This window comes from Aspergillus campestris (assembly GCF_002847485.1).
Source record: "Aspergillus campestris IBT 28561 chromosome Unknown P168scaffold_12, whole genome shotgun sequence".
NCBI classification, from domain to species: domain Eukaryota; kingdom Fungi; phylum Ascomycota; class Eurotiomycetes; order Eurotiales; family Aspergillaceae; genus Aspergillus; species Aspergillus campestris.
The window spans coordinates 103081-118895 of NW_020194347.1; the positions used below are offsets into that span (position 1 = coordinate 103081).

Here is a 15815-nt window from a genome sequence, read left to right on the forward strand (position 1 = left end):
TCGCCTGATAAAATCTCCCAATCATGCCGGCCGTGTCGGGCCGCCCGCTCCGACCGAGGGGTCATCGGCCCGACACGTGACCATGCGGGGATGGTCGACCAGAAAGATAAGGCAGAAAGTGGATTGTTATCGGGACTGCGGGGAGCCATTGGAACTATTTGAACTCCCCGAACCCTCCGCTCTTCAGTAATTTCCCCATAGACTCCATATATTATACCCCCCTCCCACCAAACGCCCTTTCTCTTCTCGTCTCTCCACCTCTCACATTCAAAATGGACGAGTCAAGGAAAATCACCATCTCCATCGACCGTGGTGGCACCTTTACAGACGTGCACGCCATCGTCCCGGGCCGCCCTGACATCATCCTAAAGCTACTATCCGTCGACCCCGGTCACTACCAAGATGCACCGACAGAAGGCATCCGACAGATTCTTGAGCTGGTAACAGGAAAGCCGCACCCGCGGGGTCAGCCGCTGGAGCTGGGTCCGATCGGCAGTCTCCGGATGGGGACAACCGTAGCGACAAACGCGCTGCTGGAGCGCAAGGGCGCGCGCTCGGTTTTATTCACAACGCGGGGGTTCCGAGATCTGCTGAAGATCGGGGACCAGTCTCGACCGAAAATTTTCGATTTGAGCATGGCTCGGCCAGGAGTGTTACCAGAGGGCGTGGTGGAGGTAAATGAGCGCGTCGTACCGTGTCATCCGTCTGCGGATAAGGATTGTTTTGCCGAGGCGCGAGTGGTGGAGGGTGTGACTGGGGAGAAGTTCAAGGTGGTTCAGGAGTTGAATATGGAAGAGGTGGAGGGTGAACTGCGCCGGTTGAAGGAGGAGGGATATCAGTCTCTGTCTGTTGCGCTAGTGCACTCCTTCGCCTACCCAGATCATGAGCGCAAAATCGGCGAGCTAGCACGGAAGATGGGCTTCTCCGTCACATTATCTTCCCAGCTGCAGCCCATGATCAAGATCGTTCCCCGAGGCATGTCTGCCGCCGCGGATGCCTATCTTACCCCGGTGATCAAGACCTACATTGATTCGATCTCGTCGAGCTTTGAAGGCGGCCTGGAACGGCAGCATGAGTGTCGATTCGAGTTCATGCAGTCCGATGGTGGTTTGGTGGACTTCCGCAAGTTCAGCGGCCTGAAGGCTATTCTATCTGGTCCTGCCGCCGGCGTGGTCGGTTTTGCGGCGACCAGTTATGATCCGGAGGAAAAGACACCCGTTATTGGCTTCGACATGGGTGGCACGTCGACAGATGTGTCGCGATTTGACGGTCATCACGAGCATGTCTTCGGATCCAAGGTGGCCGGTGTGCTCATCCAGTCGCCCCAACTAGACATCAACACTGTGGCTGCTGGTGGTGGCTCGATCCTGTCGTGGCGCAACGGACTGTTCTACGTCGGACCCGAGTCCGCTTCTGCCCATCCGGGCCCTGCATGCTACCGCAAGGGTGGCCCACTGACCGTGACAGACGCAAATCTGTTCTTGGGCCGCCTGATGCCGGAATATTTCCCCCACATCTTCGGCCCCAACGAAGATCAGCCGCTGGACATCGAGGTCACCACCAAGCTGTTCAACGACCTAACGGACAAGGTCAACGCCGAGAGAAAAGAGAAGGGACAGCCCACGTACACGGCGGAGGAGGTGGCACTGGGTTTCCTCAAGGTCGCAGACGAGTCGATGGCTCGTCCGATTCGCGGGCTGACTGAAGCTCGTGGGTTCGAAACCGCATCGCATCACCTTGCTTGCTTCGGTGGAGCAGGTGGCCAGCATGCGTGCTCGGTCGCTGCGTCGCTTGGAATTTCTCGCACGATTATTCACCAATTCTCTTCCGTTCTTTCTGCCTACGGCCTGGCGCTGGCTGAAGTGGTCAAGGAGTCCCAGGAGCCGGTCTCCAAGGATTACCTGTCCTCCAAGTCTAGTCTTGATGGGCGATTTGTCGAGATGATGAAGGAGGCGACTGAGGACATGGAGGTCCAGGGATTCCGCAGCGATCAAGTCCATCATGAGCTTTATCTCAATATGCGCTACGAGGGTTCTGACACAAGCTTTATGATCCTCAAGCCCGAAGATGACTCCGGGTTCCTCGAGCAATTCCGTGCCCGTCATCGTCGTGAGTTCAACTTCAACTCCGACCGTCCGGTGTTGGTGGACGACATCCGTGTACGGACGATTGCCTCGTCCAAGGTGCGCACGGAAAAGAGCCCACTGGTGCAGCTGAAGGAAGCAACCCTACAAGATATCTCAGGTCCCCCTCACAACACGACTAAGGCCTACTTTGACGGATACCCGGATCGCATTGACACCGCGGTTTACCTCCTGGACAAGCTGGACCGCAGCACCCGGGTGCATGGCCCCGCCGTCATTATCGACAAGACGCAGACGATCGTTGTGGCCCCCAACGCGGTCGCCAACATCCTGGAGACGTGCATTGTCATTGATCTGCAGGAATCCAAGAACCCCGTCGCTAAGAACGTGTCCTCCGAGATCGATCCCATTCGGCTCACTATCTTCGGCCATCGATTCATGTCAATTGCGGAACAGATGGGCCGTACCCTGCAGAAGACGTCCGTGTCGACCAACATCAAAGAGCGCCTGGACTTTTCGTGTGCGCTGTTCTCTCCAGACGGCGGCCTTGTCGCCAACGCGCCGCATGTTCCCGTTCATCTGGGATCCATGCAATTTGCTGTGCGCTACCAGCATCAGAAATGGCTGGGTAATCTTAAGGATGGCGACGTGCTGGTGGCGAACCATCCGACCTGTGGCGGGACGCATTTGCCCGATATCACGGTACGTTCAATTCCTCTGTCATTCCCATTCTAACATACTAATATGAGGCGACAGGTCATTACACCCGTTTTCGACCGACCGGGTGGAAGCGAGATCATGTTCTACGTGGCCTCGCGCGGCCACCATGCCGACATCGGCGGTATCCTCCCCGGGTCTATGCCGCCCAAGTCGACGGAGCTGTGGCAGGAAGGCGCCGCCATCGAGGGCGACAAGATCGTCAGCAACGGCGTCTTCGACGAGGATCGCGTAATCGAGTTGCTGGTGCGCCAGCCCGCCGAACACCCCGGCTGCTCGGGAGCGCGCTGTATCAGTGACAACCTCTCAGACTTAAAGGCACAGATCGCGGCCAACACACGGGGCATCGGGCTCATCCAAGCGCTGTTCGCCGAGTACGGCACGGAGACGGTGCAGAGGTACATGTATGCGATCCAGACGAACTCGGAGACGGCAGTCCGCAATCTGCTGAAAGAGCTGCACCAGAAATTCGGTGGTCAGCCACTCGAGGCGGTCGACTACATGGACGACGGCACCCCGATCAAGCTGAAAGTCACCATCAACGACACGGACGGGTCAGCGGTGTTTGACTTTGCGGGGACAGGGCCCGAGGTGTACGGGGGGTGGAACGCGCCGATCGCGATTACGCACTCGGCCATTATCTACTGCCTGCGCTGCATGATCAACGCGGATATCCCACTGAACCAGGGGTGTCTAGCGCCAATCGACATCCAGGTCCCCTCGCCCAGCCTGCTGTCCCCGACGAAGACGGCAGCCGTCGTCGGCGGCAACGTCGTCACGTCGCAGCGGATCACAGACGTGGTGCTCAAGGCGTTCCGTGCCTGCGCAGCGTCGCAAGGATGCTGCAACAACCTCACCTTCGGGACTAACTCGCGGACAGACTCCGACACAGGGGCCACGATCCCCGGATTCGGCTACTACGAGACGATCGCGGGCGGCAGCGGGGCAGGGCCAACCTGGACAGGCGAGTCCGGCATCCACGTACACATGACGAACACACGGATCACCGACCCGGAGATCCTCGAAAAGCGGTACCCGACACTCCTACGGCAGTTCACGCTGCGGACGGGGTCCGGCGGACGCGGCAAGCACCAGGGCGGTGACGGCGTGGTGCGCGAGATCGAGTTCCTTTCTCCGATGGAGTGCTCGATTCTGTCGGAGCGGCGGGTGCACCGGCCCTATGGGCTGGAGGGGGGCGAGGACGCGCAGACGGGGCTGAACCTGTGGTCGACGCGGGATGTCGAGACGGGGGAGGAGCGGACGGTCAATATTGGGGGGAAGAATACGGTGTCTGTGAAGACGCATGATCGGATCGTGATTATGACGGCTGGCGGGGGGGGGTGGGGGCGTCGTGAAGAATAGATCGTTGATGTTCTATATATATATCTATACTTACATATGATCGAGTCGATGGACTCATACAGTTCTATTTACTTCTATTTCCTACAACACATATTCCCAGCTCTTCTATCCCAGATGGCAATCCCAACACCGCTCACTCTTCCCAGTCCAATCCCTGACAGCGAAAGGGAGCTAGATAGATACAATCATAGTGGCGTGAGAGAGATTGACAGGCCAGGGATGACTCACGGGTCTTTACCCTTTAGGCTGACCGGGTAAAACTGGATCAACTGGAGGAGGTGGTGTGATTGATATATTCTATTTTGTTATTTTGACTATTATTCTGTTTATATTTATGTATTGTGTTTGTGTTAGAGGGTTGTATCGTTGCAGTATACGCGTTGTATACGCGTAGGAATAGGATCATAGAGAAGGATATTGGTCTGCTGTTTTCCGCCATTTTTAATAAACAATAAAAACAATGATAATAGAAGATATTTAGTGATCTATACATGCAAGTATACATTACCAAAATATACTAATGTATGGAGTATGGATGTCTATATTAAAAACACTCCGATAACTCGAGGTCCATAGTTAATTAGTTATGCACGATGCGCGAGTATGCGGAGTCGGCACGATGCTGCTGTACAGCAGAACAGACCTTTTTGAATAGCAACAGAATAACAACAAACATCTAGATTCGTCTCATTACTACCTCTATTACGATTTACTAGAATTCTCATATACTCAATGATTGTAGTGGTTGTAAAAAAGGATAAAGAATCATACTGATGACATAAGCCGCATCACATGTCGGATCAGGTTATCTTTTTTTATTTTTTTTTATTCAAATCAATTCTTTCATCTCGACTTTTCTTTCACTTCTTTCTCTTCTTCTCTGCTTGATTCTCTTCTTGACTCTCTGCATCCTGTTCTCCACGATCTCCTCGTTTCTCCGATGCGATCATGTCCCTCCTTCCCCACTGCTGCCTGAGCCCCTCCTGACCTCTCCAGTCGGGGTATTTGTTGACCTCTCAGCTCCGAGGTCTCTAACTCACCTCTCCATCCCATATAAACCGTCCGTACGACAGACCTCGTACTCCACTGGCCTATCTTTTCAACCTGCCAAACCAACCCTCGCGCCTCGCTGGGTTGCATCATAAACGCCGGTCGCAAACGGACTTTTCCTCCACCGTATCCCTCGTCTCTGGCGGCCATGGGGAAACCCCCCGCAGCCATCATCGTTGCGCGGTATATCTCTCTCTCCCCCCCCTTTCTATCTTTTCTTCCCCTTCTTTCCCCTCAAACTAACCTCTGTAATCTCCCAGACATGGTGCCCGCTTGGATGCCGCTGACAAGGATTGGCACCTGACCTCCCCCACGCCTTATGACCCTCCCCTCTCCTATGGCGGTTGGATGCAGTCCCGGGCGCTCGGGGCCCGCATCGTGAACCTTGTCCATTCCATGGAATCCGACCCCCAGCCACCACGTGCCCGTCCCCTCAACCGCAAGTTCCGCATCGTGATCCACTCCTCTCCCTATCTGCGTTGCCTGCAGACCGCCATCGCTCTGAGCTCGGGAATCTGCCAAAACTCTCCCGCCGGAGATTCCCCCCAGCGCCCGTCGCCGGCCCCGCAGTCCGGTCCCGTCAACGGATGCCTCTCGCCGACCCCGACAGACAGCGGCTCTCGCTGTGTCTTGCGCGTCGACGCCTGTCTGGGGGAGTGGCTGTGTCCCGATTACTTCGATCACATCGTGCCCCCTCCCTCGTCCGAGCGCATGGTCACCGCCGCCAAGGCCGAGCTCCTGCGCCGCGAACACCAGTTCGTCCCGGACGCCGACATCAACGCCCGACCCACCACCGGCCACTTTCCCGGCGGTTGGACCGACCGCGTCAGTCCCACGACCTCCGCGCCCCCCGCGGATGGCAGATTCGCCCAAGGAGAACCCGCGACAACCCCCGCGCCGTCGCAAGCCCCCCGACAGCGTGCGGAGAGCGTGGGAACGTCGTTGTCGTCGGAGGATTCCCCTGGCCATCGACGGTGGCTCACGATCAATACCGATCTCGCCCCCATCCCCGACAGCGCCTACGTGCCGCCGACCCCCAGCTATGCCATCTCCCCCTCGGGGCCCATTCCGCCCGGGTACGTCACCCATGCCCGCGACGCATGCGTCCAGGTGGACTACCCGTGGGATAGCATGCGCAACTCCCAAAATTGGGGCGACGGCGGCGAATTTGGCGAGGACTGGAGCGCGATGCACGCGCGGTTCCGGGGGTCGCTGGAACACATAAATGCCTGGTATCGCGACCACGAACGGCCCGCGCCCCGCGCCCCGCGTCGGCGCCGCACGCAACTGCCCGGCGACGCGGAGGACGGCACGGTTGAGGAGGAGGTGGAGACCGTCGTCGTCCTCGTGACGCATGGCGCCGGATGCAACGCGCTGGTGGGCGCCCTGTCGGGTCAGCCGGCCCTGGTGGACATTGGGACGGCGTCGCTGACCATGGCGGTGCGCGAGGATCGCGACAGAGCCAGCGGGGCGGGCGACGCTCGGAGCTCGTGGGGACTGGACGACTATAACCTGGAGCTGGTCGCCTCCACCGACCACCTCCGGTCGGCGCCCCCCTCCGCCTCGGTTCTGTCCTCGCCTACCAGCGTCGTCGCGCCGTCCGGTCGCTTCCGATCGGCGTCGCGGACCTCCCCACCGCCCAAGCCGTTTGTCGTGGGGCCCACGGCGACGTCGGGTTTGGGGTCGACCTCGCGCCCGTGGTCTCTGGACCGACCGTCCACGGCGCCCCGCGGGGGGTCGTCCGGTCTGTGGGGCTCGATGGCAGCGACCGCCCGGGAGGAGGATGACCTGTTTCCGAATTTCGGGGGCGCGTTTTCGGGCTCGTCCCTCACCCTCGGTGGCCCCCGGGTGATCGCCCCGGTGGCCGAGGAGGAATCGGCCAAGCCCAAACAGCTGCCGCAGCGGACGTTGTCCCAGCGGGGGTTGTGGGGCGGTGCGCCTCTGAATAAGGACATGGCTGTCAAGCGACGCTGGACCGTGACCGAGCGGCGAGCGTGACACTGATCCCACTCTAATTTTCTTGCGTATGCCTGGATCATTTGTCCTTGCCTTGCTTTTCTCCCTTACATCTCTCCCTTCTTCTCTCCATTCCTTTCTCGTTTTGGCGATGGCGTTCTGATTAGCGATATTTACGATAATTACGATGAATTTCCTATTGTCCTTTTGGAAACTTGACCGGCAAATCTCGATTCAAACTGGTCGCAAATGCTGGCGTCTGAGAATGTACTCGACGGCCACCATACACCCATTTCTTTGTAGTCGTGTCTTTCATAATGGTGGCCGATTGGCTCCAGTCAGCCCACCCATGGGCCCAGCAGTCTTCATTCCCTCCGTTGGTTGCCCCCTGGCAATGGCCGGTGGGGACGCTTTGACCCGCCGATCTATGAGGTCATTACCCGAGGGCCAGCCCCCCAAGTGGGGAAGATGACGGTTTCCCAGGCACCAGGGATAATAACTCCCCTGCGCCGCCCGAGTTTCTGCGCCCTACCTTGAAAGCATCACGATGGATTCCCACGAGGCCGCAGTGTCTGCGGTCGCCGCCCAGGTCGAACGATTCCACCACCGTCAGCAGCCGTTCCGGATCTACCATGGCTCTACTAACAGCACGCGCCAGTCGCAGCACAGCGCGGCTAATACTATCAGCACGGCCCATCTCACCCGGGTCCTCGAGGTCAACCGCGACGCTAAAACCGCCGTGGTCGAGCCCAATGTCCCGATGGACGCGCTCGTGCACGCGACTCTGGCACACGGGCTGGTGCCGCTCGTCGTGATGGAATTCCCGGGCATCACCGCCGGCGGTGGTTTTTCGGGCACTTCGGGCGAAAGCAGTTCCTTCCGACACGGCTTCTTCGATGCCACCGTCAACTGGATCGAGATCGTCCTGCCGAACGGCGAGGTGCGGCGTGCGTCGCCCACCACCGATGCGGACCTCTTCTGGGGCGCGGCCTCCTCCTTCGGCACGCTGGGCGTCGTCACGCTCGTGGAGGTGCAATGCCGCGAGGCTAAACCCTACGTCGAGCTCCGGTACCTCGCCGCACCGAGCATGAACGCCGCCATGGACTTGTTCCGCGCAGAGACGGCCGACCCCTCGACCGAGTACCTCGACGGGATCGTGTTCGCGCGCGACCACGTCGTTGTTTGCGCCGGACGGCTCGTCGATACGGCGCCCGGTGGCACCATCCAACGGTTCACGCGCCCGCGCGACCCCTGGTTCTATCTCCAGGCCCAGCGTCGCGCACCTGTCTTGAAGCCAACAGACTCCACTCCCACCCCGGTGGACTACATTCCCCTAGAAGATTACCTCTTCCGATACGACCGCGGCGCATTCTGGACCGGTCGATACGCCTACTCGTACTTCATCACGCCGTTCAACCGCATCACACGCTACATCCTCGACTACTTCATGCACACGCGCGTGATGTACCACGCACTACACAAAAGCGGTCTCTCCGACCAATTCATCATCCAAGACGTGGCAGTACCCTACCACGCGACCGACGAGTTCGTCACCTGGCTCGACAACAAAGACACCTTCGGCGCGTATCCCATCTGGCTCTGCCCACTGAACCACACGCGCGGCGTAATGGCCCCATCCTCCCACGCGCCCCAATCCCAATCCCAGCCCACCGACCCCGCCAACTCCGACAGCAACTACCTCATGAACTTCGGCCTCTGGGCGCCCTCGCGACACGCACGTAACACGCCCGGCTTCGTGGCACAGAACCGCCACCTCGAAGATAAAGTCCGCTCCCTCGGCGGCAAGAAGTGGCTCTACGCGCACGCATACTACACCGAGTCCGAATTCTGGTCCATCTACGACAAACCGGGGTACGACGCGCTGCGGGAAAAGTACCACGCGTCGTATCTGCCAGACCTGTACCAGAAGGTGCGGGTTGATCTGCGCGACGACGGGCGCGGGGGACTGCGGATTGCGGGGGGTGGGAAGCAGCGGACAGGTGTGTTGGGGTGGGTGAAGGGTTTGCTGTGGGGGGTGTGGCCTGTGAGTGGGCTTTATGGGGTCTATCGGGCTTGGAGGGGGGAGAGTATTTGTTGAAGAGGGATTGATATACAGCCGTGGTAGATGGCTTTGGGGGAGGATTTATATGATTGATGTTCGAACGAGTTATATATTTGAATGGATCTATGTTGAATGATGTATGGGACTGCGTGAATATATATAGCTAGCTATACGATCCGGAATTCTATAACAGTGTTTTCTTTCCCAGGTGCAGCCAGCGTAACACTTCGAGGTCATTATATTGACATAGAGTCATCATCACCCCAAATCCATATCGTATCACCTAACCTTCTTGCCCTGGAGAACACCAACCTGCATCGTCTGCAAGCTATACCTTGCAAATTCCGAATGCACATGGCTCCCATCATAAAACAACGCAGTTACATCTTTCCCAATCTCCCGCTGAAGAAGCGCCCTACCCCCAGGATGCACATCCACGAACCCAGCAACATCATACACAGCACGATCAACAACAACAAGGGAACATCCCTGCTCAACCCTCCTCGAAATCCCCTCCCACGACAACACCATCCAATCCGTCTCCCGAAAATCCAACCCCCTCCGTAACTGCAGCTTCCTACACCGATCAACATCAACTGGACGAGCCCGATGCAAGTCCCACGCCCAGCCCAGCTTCTCAAACCCCCAGATAACCCACTTGGTCATATCAACCGCACAGGTATCAACACCATGGCGGTAATCCGTCGGAAACGCATGATGGTAATTATGATACCCCTCTCCAAGCGTCACCGCAGCCAGCCACGGATTATCAGTCGCCGTAACACCGGCCACAAAAGGCTGCGTGCCCAGCGAATGCCCCAGCGAATTAACCGACAGCGTCAACATCCAGCCCACAACGGTGCGCGCAAAGCCCGCATACAGCACCCCACCCACAGCATCATCCCACCCAGCATGCGCAATCACACCAGGCAGAACCACGCCCGCGCCCATCGCAATCCAAAAACCAGTATTTCCGCTGCCAGACGACAACCGGGTTAGAGGTTAGATCCGACATATCGATATCCCAGGCCGTCGTATCCGTCTTGTACAGCATGAACCCGACGTGCGCCCAGAGGAGGCTCTTCTTCGCGTTATATGGATCGCGGTCCGACGTCGTGCTTGTCTGTGTCTGTTATGCGGGCCGTCCCATTGGAGATTCAAGGTCGTGTGTATGGGCGTGGTTGGACAGATCTGGTAGCATCTCCTGAGGGTGTTAGATCGCATGGTATCATCTTGTGGTATCAGATGCTCCGCTGACTGGCCTAGATAGAAGAGGTGCTGAGCGCGTCAACGCAGGCCAATGCATGTTGACCATATAGAGAACTAACACAGAGAAGATACTCGAATCGTCATACAGTTCCGTATGTCTACATCAAAGTAAGCGACTGTTCCTAGAACTTGACACAGTTATAAGGATGGCACTTCGGCTTATAAGTAATCCTATATTCAATGCGACAGCATAATCGTAAATCGTCTATATCTTTATCTATACCACACACACCCATATCCAAATGCAAATCCAGTTCAACGTCACTGCAATGCGAATACCACCTCACTTCTGGCTACCATCCTCGATGACAATACGGCCCTCCAACCGAGGCGCAATGCCAATGGTCCAATTCGGGACGAATCCCCGCGTATCGACGTCGTCCAGGGTAGCAGGCTTCAAGCCCGCACGGTCCATCCACTTGCGGACGACACGGCGGGCGAGTTTCAGCCGTCGCTGTTCGTCGTCGGTGGACTGCGCGGGGAGGGTGACGTAGTTGGTGGAAGAGGTGGAGGACGAGGTGAGGAGTTCGGGGTCGGTGTCGGAATCGGAGTCCATGTCTTCGTCCTCTTCTTTGGGTGTTTGGGCGTCTTTGTCTTGCGTTTCTGGGTAGGTGGGAATTTCGTATCGACTGTACTGGTAGTATTGGTTGGTCCGCTGGAGGGTAGGTCGGGGAGGGGCCTTCTCGGGGGGAGAGGAGACTGGTCCCGCGGCAGGGACCAGCCAGCCGTCGCAGTGGAGGCTCTTGTGCACGTCCGTCCAGTGGCGATTGAGACTCTTGCTCCAGCGCTGCCAGCGGCCCATGACACGCAGACTCAAGAAGTATTGACGCAGGAGGGTGCTGACCAGCACGCCGCTCTCCTCGTCGACGACCTCCTCCACTTGGCCGCCTTCGGATTTCACGAGCAGAGACATAAACCCGTCCTTGCCGCGCGCCATGTACCCCCGTGTTGCGAGGAGGTAGGGACGGTCGAAGTCGATGGGCTGACCGCCCAGTTTGGCCCAGTTGATGCGCGAGCCGGCCGGTGCGGAGGGGTTGTAGCTGAACGAGATGTTGGAAACCTGCGGGAATCGACCTTCTAGCGCAGGAAGCAGGCTGACACCGTTCTCCAGCGCGTCCATGATGGCCTTGCCGGAGGCGCGGACCAAAACCACCGGGTCCTCGAAGGGGAAGCAGTTGAGAATGTCCCTAAGACGCAGGATCCCAGGCGGGTAGATCTGGTCGCCACGGATCGTGCCACCGGCCATCATGGCACAGTCTGCTCCGTAATAGAAGCGCATCAGGTCACAGACGAAATTTCCCAGATTCGACTCGCGTTGCCGCACAGTCGAGAAGCGTCCATCCAGCGGGCGCGCAGTGTATCCGACCGGTTTTTCGAGCTTAGCCTTCAGGCTCGTTGTCAATTTAGCAGCCAGTGCCACGGTCGCGGGGTCCTCCGGGATCGCACGGATCATGTCCCGACGAAGAATACTGAAGTCCCATCCGGGGCCATCCTGCTTGCGCCACGCTTCGATGTAGCTCAGTTGTTTGAAGTCGGTCCCGGAGCGCAAGACGTGCACGCCGTTGAGGAATGCATGCCCATAGAAATGGTCGTGACCGCCCAAGATAATGTCAATCATGCCGTACGGAATCTTTTCGGCCAATTTATAGTCGTTGGGCTCTCGTTGATGAGTGACCGCCACGATAATCTCCGCACCTTGTTCGCGAAGCTGCGGGACAAGTTCCATGGCAGTCTGCGAAGCGGATTTGTAGATGAGGTTAGGAGGGAGCGCGTTGATCGTTGCGAGCCTGCAGGCAATTAGTATCTCATCTGCCAACAGAGCCAATGCGCCTTACCATTCTCTTTCGCCGAGACCAATGACGCCAATCTTGATCCCATTCGACGAGGTCAACATACACGTCTTCTCACAATTGGCAATCGGGACACCCTCGCCCAGCGCGGGATCGAGAACATTCGCAAGTAGCCAGGGGAATTTGCATTGGCTGCGGAGATGGCGGAGCTGTGCGACGCCAAAATCTAGGTCGTGATTCTACCTCGTCCATCATTAGCAGTGTCCCACTGCCGGCTCCAATTGTGCTGCTGAACATACCCCAAGACAAGCAACATCTGTTCCAGCTTTATTGAGAAAAGGCACCATGTGTCGCCCCTTTGTCACTGTGCTTTCGAGGCTCGGGTTGAAGGCATCTCCGGAGAAGAAGGTGAGGGGGGCGGGCTGGTCGGCGAAGCGGGGATCCGATCGGTAGTGATTGATGACAGTTTGAAAACGAGAAACGCCGCCGACCGGTTCTGCAGAGCCTGGTCTATATAACAGTTAGTGAGCGCGCGCTGGAGAGAGATCGGGGTGTAGACATACTCGACGTGATACACGTCATTGTAGTGGATGAGGCGTAGGTCAGGGGTCCCTGTCCGATCGGACGAATGGGTAACGGAGGAGCCACTATCTGCGACACTCATTGTGACTGAAGGGATAACTATAATGGGACTATAACGAAGAGAATACGATAAAGATACAGAAAGAAAGAGAGTGTATATGAGAGAGAGAGAGAGAGAGAAGAGAGAAGACAGATGGAGGGGATTGAAAGGCGGTCTGACACAAGGCGGGGAACTGAGGCATCCAGGCCTGCAGGCACCCGTGCATCCCCCGATTTGCCACCGCCAATCATTGTGGATCTACTCTATACAGCCCATTATCAGTATAGCTATAGGCCCACTAAGTCCTTGTAGATCCAATTGAGTGTGGCAAATTAGCCAATCCTTGTCATACCATATGGCTATCCGGCTCCTAGATAATACATGACAAATGGTATCATTAAACATCAATCCCCCATGCGCCAAAACGCCACCGTCATTGCACGCCTACAGGCCGTGCCCCCGATAGATTCACCACGCGTCCACCACCCGCTGCGGCGGGGGCCATGGTCTTCATAGGGGCCGGGGGTTTCACCCACCCCGGAACACTGTCGTCGTCTGCTTCGCGAGCGGCAATGGTGTGCCACACGTTGGGGAACCCCGTGGGTAACGCACCGCGCAGTCGCGCGCCCGGAATGGCGAAACGGGGGTTGCGGTGCGTGAGATAGCCGCGCATCAACCCTTGGGTCAAAATGGAGGCGAGGATCGATTCGAGCTCGCGCAGCATCGCGGTCGGCTTCCCTGGGTCCTGCCCCAGCGCCGACTGTCCCACAGTCCGATGCGCGTATGGGTCCAACTCGTGTGCCTGATAATCCGTGTCGGGTTGTCCATCCACCAGGCCCCGGGTGGGATTAGTGTGGTACTGCCCTTGGGCGTCGAAATGCCCATCTGGGGCCAGGTAGTCGCCATACTGGGCCATCAGCGCACCGCCGAGCGGGCTGTCAGCGGCGTTTCCACCGACAAAATCCGGATCGGAGGGTTTATGAATGAGCTGCGATCCCACGCGACTATCACCTGCCCGCGCATCCAGATCATGGTCCGGTGGCAGTACAGCGAGATTGCGAGTGGATCCGGAGTGTTGCGATTGAAGCCACCGGACGGCGGTTTCGAGCTTCGCCAAATACAGGAAAGGCGGCGGGCCACGTTGGGCTGTCCCCGGCAGCTCCCCATGGAAGCCCCCGTGGATAAATACTTTTCGGGCCAGCGACCGCCAGACGAGAATTTCACATCGATTACGGACGGCCAGTAAGATGCCGCGCTGTGCAAACCACTCGCTCACCTCCGAACCCCCTGCCAGATGTTCGCGAAAGGCGATGTAGTCACCGCGCACGATCAGTCGGCAGATCGGGACGAACTTATCTGCCAGCCCCTCCGCCTCTGGCAGCCCCAGCAGTTTCATGGACGGGAATCGGCCCATTATGATGTTACACGGGATGAGATAGGTGAGGATGACGCGTTTCTGATTGATGCCCTGCCGGTGGCATTGATTGTATGCCGCCTGGAGGGCGATGCGAGCGGGATGGAATAAATTGTTGGAGAAGAGGTATCGTCCGAGGTAGTAGAGATAGGTGACTCGTTGCGAGGCCGGGAAGTAGGTCAATGGTGGAGATTGGGCGCTAATACTGGCGAACATCTGTTCTGCATTTCGCAGTTTGCCGCACTAGGCCTGTTAATATCCGGGGCACCAGTAAGGGATTGGCAATCGTACCTGGAAGAGGAGTTTCAAACACAGGTTGGCCATTAGGTAGATCCCGACGCGCTTCCCTTCGGGCTTTCCGGCAGGCCCTGGCGTACCGCTGCGATCGGTGAGGCACTTGATGAAGGCTTCCCGAACCACATTCGCCGACTTCTCCACCAAGGTCACTTTCTCGACGCTATCGTCCTGGTCGGAGCGGCCCTCCATCCTCAGTATCTGCGCAATCAAATCCGGTCGCTTATCCAAGCCCATGGCCAGTTTAGCTAGGACTTTCGAGAGGTAGAGAACGGTTGGGAGGACGATCACACCGAACTGGCTGTCCCCGAGAGCCAGTACGCATTGGCTGCACGAAAGTAAAGGAATCAACGGTGGTTCCAAAACAGGACGAGGGTTGAGTCGGGGCATACTTGAGAAGGCTCTTCAGAAGATTATACGTCTCCAGCAAATTGTCGACATTCACATCGCGTAAAAAGGTAAAGTAGAGTTTCATAAAGGTCGGAAACGCGATCCAGGAGCTACTAGTATCTTTCGAGCGCGGGACCAGCCCTTCGCATCGTCGCAACAGGTCCGCCTCCTTCCGTGATCCGCTCGGATACTGCTGTCGGAGTTCCACCAGCATCTGTTGGTAGATCTCGGATAGTGGGGGTTCGATCTGTAAGAAATCCTGGAGTTTGGCTCCATCGCGACTCCGAACGATATCGGCAATTCCTGACAGGAAGCGGTCGAGGACCGGGGTGGCCTGAGCTGCCATTGCGCTTTCGACTGATTGCCGATTTGGATCACAGGATGTTCTCGATTATTGGTAGAGGGTGTGAAGAAAGGCTGGTGGTCGAAGAGGATGTGGAAAACCGTCCGCTGTAGCTTGTCATGGAGGCATATGGTCAAGGAAGTCCATTCAACGTGAACCGTGCATTGTTGTCAGTGATAGTGATACTGATGGGTCGGTGCCGGACGCGGAAGAGGTAAGTCAATAAGACAAAGGCGAAAGCGCTATGTAGGTAGTGGATAAACGAAGCAATTATTCATTAAAGGCGCGAAGGAGAAAAGCGCCAGCGGAATCAGAGCAACAGGATTACAGTGGATGGATCGGCAGAATTCTTTCCACTACTGACCGCCTTCTGTTTCAGTCATCCCATCACTATAGAGAGCAGTAAATACTTGATTTTGAATTACAGCCACCCAGTTTAGTAGTTAGTCTAAAGTAATTTGA

The 15815-nt window shown here is 57.2% G+C and overlaps 6 protein-coding genes across 6 annotated transcripts; 3 read left to right on the forward strand and 3 right to left on the reverse strand.

Annotated features, from left to right (window-relative positions):
- Positions 1 to 39: 39 nt before the first annotated feature.
- Positions 40 to 4163, forward strand: P168DRAFT_274575 (5-oxoprolinase; the record flags this gene model as incomplete). The annotated part of the gene is made up of 2 exons (XM_024835438.1): positions 40 to 2786; positions 2841 to 4163. Exons 1-2 carry the CDS (start codon positions 273 to 275, stop codon positions 4161 to 4163), a joined length of 3837 nt encoding a protein of 1278 aa, XP_024689599.1. The 5' UTR covers positions 40 to 272.
- A 1198-nt stretch (positions 4164 to 5361) lies between these two features.
- On the forward strand, positions 5362 to 7211 carry P168DRAFT_321437 (uncharacterized protein; the record flags this gene model as incomplete). Its single annotated transcript, XM_024840469.1, has 2 exons — positions 5362 to 5396; positions 5474 to 7211. The coding sequence occupies 2 exons, from the start codon at positions 5362 to 5364 to the stop codon at positions 7209 to 7211; spliced, it is 1773 nt and encodes a 590-aa protein (XP_024689600.1).
- A 505-nt stretch (positions 7212 to 7716) lies between these two features.
- On the forward strand, positions 7717 to 9267 carry P168DRAFT_299377 (FAD-binding oxidoreductase; the record flags this gene model as incomplete). The annotated part of the gene is made up of 1 exon (XM_024838333.1): positions 7717 to 9267. The coding sequence occupies one exon, from the start codon at positions 7717 to 7719 to the stop codon at positions 9265 to 9267; it is 1551 nt and encodes a 516-aa protein (XP_024689601.1).
- P168DRAFT_329770 (cytochrome b5) lies at positions 9198 to 10182 on the reverse strand (the record flags this gene model as incomplete). The annotated part of the gene is made up of 1 exon (XM_024841503.1): positions 9198 to 10182. The coding sequence occupies one exon, from the start codon at positions 10180 to 10182 to the stop codon at positions 9511 to 9513; it is 672 nt and encodes a 223-aa protein (XP_024689602.1). The 3' UTR covers positions 9198 to 9510.
- A 475-nt stretch (positions 10183 to 10657) lies between these two features.
- On the reverse strand, positions 10658 to 13036 carry P168DRAFT_292920 (putative 5'-nucleotidase). The gene is made up of 4 exons (XM_024837699.1): positions 12854 to 13036; positions 12590 to 12800; positions 12336 to 12529; positions 10658 to 12287 (listed from the first exon to the last, which is right to left on the reverse strand). The coding sequence occupies exons 1-4, from the start codon at positions 12952 to 12954 to the stop codon at positions 10784 to 10786; spliced, it is 2010 nt and encodes a 669-aa protein (XP_024689603.1). The 5' UTR covers positions 12955 to 13036; the 3' UTR covers positions 10658 to 10783.
- Positions 13037 to 13247: 211 nt separating this feature from the next.
- Positions 13248 to 15622, reverse strand: P168DRAFT_329772 (uncharacterized protein). Its single transcript, XM_024841504.1, has 3 exons — positions 15013 to 15622; positions 14618 to 14948; positions 13248 to 14569 (listed from the first exon to the last, which is right to left on the reverse strand). Exons 1-3 carry the CDS (start codon positions 15354 to 15356, stop codon positions 13346 to 13348), a joined length of 1899 nt encoding a protein of 632 aa, XP_024689604.1. The 5' UTR covers positions 15357 to 15622; the 3' UTR covers positions 13248 to 13345.
- Positions 15623 to 15815: the final 193 nt, after the last annotated feature.